We start from the raw sequence: 5,385 nt of genomic DNA, 5'->3' as shown, positions 1-5,385 counted from the left end.
CAGACTTTGAGTTTGAGCATATTTTGGTGGTCTTTTGATACCTTGCATTTTATTTATATATGTTCGAATTGGAAATGGTAACCAGCTGATTAGAGATCCAAAGATACGTGTTCGTGTCCTTGCAAGCGTGAAAGTTCGCTGGAGTTTGCTAACTGCTCGGTTGCGATTGGCCAGAAAGAGTAAATATTGCCAGTTCTTCACTAGATTTGGAAAGTGCAACAAGGATGATGGCAAGTGTCTATGCATCCATGATCCCTCTAAAGTAGTAGTCTGTACAAAATTCCTGGCTGGTTCATGCACCAATGTCAACTGCATATCGACCCACAAGGTAATAAGTGATTTTTGTCGTATGACTCTCAGTGTATGGTATCACTGTATATTTATGCAATGACACTATTTGTGATGTAGGTTATCCCTGAGAGGATGCAAGGTTGCTCATATTTTCTGAAAGGTGCTGAGTGCTGCATATTTTGGTCCTGTCAGATTAAGACCAACAGCCTAGTATCTCATTCTTGTTTTTACAGGTTTGTGCTCCAATGACAATTGTCCTTATAGACATGTGCATGTCAATCCTGATTCAAGTGTTTGTGAAAATTTCCTCAGAGGCTATTGTGCGGATGGCAATGAGGTATTTGTTCGTCTTGGCTTTGGCTTCTTCACTCTCAAGTTTTGAATGATATAATTATATTAGGTTTTGCTAATCTACAAAAGGCGTTTTCTTTTCACCAAACATAGGAATGGCAACCTTAGCTTATTTCATCAGTTTCCGATATAGTTTTTCTGCTATCCGTTTTGTCTCCTAAACATCCTTTTCCAGAAGATATCCTCTGTGTTAATTGAATCATTAGATTAGATGAGTTGTCGAACTATTTTTGAAGAATCTATGTACCTGTTATAAAGCCCCTCACCCCATATGCTGCACGCTGATCCTGAAGCTAGAGTGCTGGATTTTGAAACATTCCTCTGTTCACGCGCTAGTTATTATGTCTCTGAACTTGCAGTGCCAGAAGAAACACACCTATACCTGTCCTGCTTTTGAAGCAACCGGAGTGTCTCCTCAAGCATCGCTACACCATCCAAAAACGAAGACAGAAAAGAAACCAAGGATTGAGCACAAAGTTGGCTACTTTGATGGTGGACTTATTGGAGTTGATGACTGGAGCTCAGCATCAGCCGCAGCACCATCGGTAGAGAAGCTCTCCACGAGAGGTAAGGTTGACATAGTTGTGTATGAAGGACAATTCCCGGATTATATTAGTTTAGAAGTCGCGATGATGAAACGGTTCAAGGATGTGATGAAATTCCGCCAGATGCACAGAAAGATCATAGTGTCGTATAGATATAGCGTGTCATACATATATATATTCGTCTCCAGCCATTGGCAGCCGGAGATGAACATCATAGATGTAGAGGTATAGGCAATGTTTATGATCTATACTTTTAGGTTTTACTGTATTATCTAGGCGCAGTTTGAAGGTATAGTTATAAGATTTTGTAAAAACAAATTATAAAATGAAATTTGAAATTAGTTAAATCTGTTTGTTTTGTTTGCAGTTTTTATGTTTTACAGTTTCTTTGTTACATATTAATGAAGAGAGGGTAAACCAAAATTTACTCAGCTCTCTATGTGGTATCTTTTATGAAAATATGAGTAGTAGAATTGTATTTTTTCTGTGCCGAAAAGAAACTCAGCACAAACAAAACGTATATTAAGGACATAGCAATCAAATTTTCTTTTTCACTCAATAGTTAATTTCAAATTCAAAGAGAGTCATATTCTTATCATAATTGAGTTTGCTCTTGATCATTGAGACACATAATTATTCATTCTCTGATTTAAACAACACGAAAATAAGTCTGTACATATATAGTTCCCAGCAGCAGGCTTTCACTCAATTCTCATCATCTTCTCTTTCCCTTTCTTCTCCAGTGGTTGTTCCTCCGCATCTCTCTTAGACCTTGCTTTGAAACCAAACCTGCATACAAAAAACAAGCATCTCCAATCAATTACAAAATAAATTCAAAATACTACAATGAACAAGGGCCTTACTTACATATGCATATCTGAAAAGGGACGCACTCTCAGGACACCATTCATCTGCACAGTAGCAATGTAATCCCCGTCCTTGCCTTGCACAACTTCGACCTTGGCATATCGAACACCACTAGTCGTATAATTAACCATATGACGAAGGCATACGTAGAAGACCCAACTAGTGCTTGTGGTATGAGTGTTGCCGACATAGAAAGCTTCAATCACATCCGTATCCGGAAGCTCCACCTCCACGTTTCCCACCTTCTTTGAGGACAGATTGTAGACCAACCAGCTAGATGACATGTCAGTTATGGCTGCCATGAAAGATTTGTAGTAGGAATCTTCCACCAGTTCATACTGCACTCTGAACGAAACTTCCGTGAACGGCCTAAAGTAAACAGATGACTTTGTTCTTCAATCTGCATTGAATTGAATTTCTCTTGATCGAGAAAGTTTAGAAAGAAAGCGAGTGACTTGTTAGTTATAGTACTCCTATTACTTATGCTTTCATAAGATATTAAATTTCAATTTACCGGATGATGAAATAAAACAGGACTGGAGTGAAATGTGGGGATATGCAGACACGAAGAAAGAGAAATCAAAATAAAAAAATAGACAGAATCCAACAATGTTGGGAAATAAACACAGGCAATCACAATATTATTGAACACGCACAATGCAACCAACAATCACAATATTATTGAACAACATGTTGACTAAGTCCTTTAAAAATCATTTCCCAATCATCATCTAAGAAATCATTCACAAACCCAAAGTTTCGTGGGCGTTGAGATCAAAATTGCACCATCTTCCTCAAACAAACATGGCTTTAAGCAGTGGTGGACACAGAATTTTGATGTTGGGGGATCCAATTCTAGGATATTTTGTAAATATCGGTGTTGCCGAAAATTGTGACATTATAAAGATGCGAAAGAGATGAATGAGATAAAAGTATTTAAATGATATGAAAATTAGAGTCTTGGCATATTTGTGCATTTAATATTAGTATTAATTATGAATAATTTTTTAGATAAGTTAGTCATGTAAAAGTACAAAACATAAACTTTGTTTGTGCATAATAGCTTAAGAAAAATAGTAAGAAACATCACAAAGAATAGCAAAAAGACAAATTGAAATACAAAAAGTCAAAAGAGCTTAACGGGAATCGAACTTAGGCAATGAAATTGCTAAGCCTAGTAGCTAACCACTTGAGCTTATGAGTGCACATATATATATGTACAATGAATATATATAATAAAAATCCGGAAATAGTTGGGGGTTTCATGGGACCACAAGGCTTTAAGTAGACTAAAATATTATAGTAGGTCATTTTCAGCAATCTCAAGCATCGCTTATTGTTGTCTTTACTACTGAAGTTATGTTACTTATTGACTCCCAACATTCTTGTGTGTTCTCTATATTTTTCAAAATACCTCCCACTACAACAATTGATAAAGGCATTCCCTCTACAACTTTTTGCAATTTCCTTCTCAATTTTCTCCAATCAAGAGGAAAACATTAATCTCCAAAACCAAGTTTAGAGAATAAGACCCAACTACTAACGTCATCAAGAAATTCCACTTGATGGGTATAATGACTATTTAACTGTACCATTGTTCAACTACAATTCTCATTGTTCGTAAAGAAATATTATATCTCGGGTTCGACCATAACCCTAAAAGCTCGGGTTTCGGGCTAGATGATATTCTTAGTTATCAGTGATTATGTTCACATTTGATTTTCAAGTTGTCATATCAGATTTAGTATCACCAAAGTATTTCGTCTCAAACTTTATGATTTTTAAAGTTGTATGAGAGCCATAGTTTAACCAAATTGCAAGAATTTTTTTTCAGCAATTTACTCTATTTTTTAAAACATTAAGAATTGAATAAGTTTAACCCTAATGAGGGTTCAGGCCGGAGGGAAAAAGAAGAACAGGCACCATGCAACTAGCGCAAGAATCATGAATCTATTCACCGAACAAGTAGTAATTTAATCAGGGAAAAATATTCATGGCAAAAAATGAATTCCGTTTTGTCATGCTTCTCCAAATTAAATTTGCAAATATAATATATATATCTAAACATTGAAAACTACAGGAAAATATGTTTAATATTAAAAAGAAGAATCACCTTGGATTGATTTGAGTTGAAAGAGTGTGTAAGTGGAGGGGGTTAGAATGGCCGACAGTCACAGATGGTAGATTAAGCTTCTCAAATGGCTCCGTACAAGGTCACTTGGAAAGGATGAGACCAGTCCATCCGAAGGTAGGCATATATCTACACTCAATGGCCAATAATAAAAATATTGATTATTTTTGGAAGATACACAAGTAAAAGTTGAAAACATTAGAGCTGACTTTAAATCAATTTCATAAAAAGTAATAATATATCTAAGCCATGGATTATTAAATTTCCCTTTCATAAACTAGGGTTCAGGACAATGAAATTAGCCCTAATAACATAAACGAAGAATTGCATGAGTCAGCTGGGTCAGCAATGAGTTTGGTATAACAATTAAGTTACATTTATCTTTCTTACGCTGGGAAACTTAGAGCTGTTAGCTCAGTTTTCCTCTCCAGAAGCCATTTTTCCATTTTATAAAATTAGGAACCTAGTAGTAATTTAATTAGGAAAAACACTCAACTCTCCAGACAAGTAGTAGTTTGATTAAAAAATAAGAAAACCTTTGGATGAAGATGAGGAAAAAGCGTGACTTACCATGTGCAAAAGATCGAGGGAAGAAGAACAGGCACCATGAAATTAGCGCAAGAATCATGAATCTATTCGCCGAACAAGTAGTAATTTAATCAGGAAAAAAACTCAACTCTCCAGACAAGTAGTAGTGTGATTAAAAAATAAGAAAAGCTTAGGATGAAGATGAGGAAAAAGGTGACTTACCAAGTGCAAAAGATCGAGGGGTTCAGGCCGGAGGGAAAAAGAAGAACAGGCACCATGAAATTAGCGCAAGAATCATGAACAAAAGATCGAGAGACTGACGAGAGGAAGGGTGTGAAAAATGGGGAGAAAATTTGAGCTCGTTTTTGGTGAACGGCTGGACTCTGAAGCGGACCGGTTAAGTGTGGGCCAGATTTAAATGGGCTCACTATATTGGGCCTTTCTTTTGCAATCTAAATTTGTTGGAGTATTATTTATGTTTGTAATTAATGTAATAGCCACAACAAAAATAATTACACTGCATATTAACAACACACAATTTGATTTTAATTCGTTTATAATAAATTACATTATAATTTTTATAGTAAATCATTGTAAAAATAGTATCATAACCTTGTAATACAAAATGGCAAACATTTTTATCTTCACTTTATGGAATAAATACAAGTACAA

At 35.6% G+C, this 5,385-nt stretch overlaps 1 protein-coding gene across 4 annotated transcripts; it reads right to left on the bottom strand.

The window, feature by feature from the left end:
• Window positions 1–1,709: 1,709 nt before the first annotated feature.
• Window positions 1,710–5,075, bottom strand: LOC121774886. Of its 4 annotated transcripts, none has more exons than XR_006045046.1 (5): window positions 4,936–5,075; window positions 4,756–4,817; window positions 4,168–4,314; window positions 2,055–2,474; window positions 1,710–1,976 (listed from the first exon to the last, which is right to left on the bottom strand). XR_006045046.1 is itself a non-coding variant. In XM_042171793.1 (4 exons), the coding sequence occupies exons 3-4, from the start codon at window positions 2,354–2,356 to the stop codon at window positions 1,889–1,891; spliced, it is 390 nt and encodes a 129-aa protein (XP_042027727.1). In that variant the 5' UTR covers window positions 2,357–2,474; window positions 4,168–4,314; window positions 4,756–4,817; the 3' UTR covers window positions 1,710–1,888. The 4 variants fall into 4 exon arrangements, 1 of the variants encoding a protein (XP_042027727.1); XR_006045047.1 differs by having other exon boundaries at window positions 2,055–2,454; XR_006045048.1 differs by having other exon boundaries at window positions 2,055–2,423.
• Between the last annotated feature and the right edge of the window lie 310 nt (window positions 5,076–5,385).

This window comes from Salvia splendens, chromosome 17 (genome assembly GCF_004379255.2).
Source record: "Salvia splendens isolate huo1 chromosome 17, SspV2, whole genome shotgun sequence".
Taxonomy (NCBI): Eukaryota; Viridiplantae; Streptophyta; class Magnoliopsida; order Lamiales; family Lamiaceae; genus Salvia; species Salvia splendens.
The sequence above is the reverse complement of the archived record's forward strand: the minus strand, read 5'-3'. Positions and strand labels throughout refer to the sequence as shown.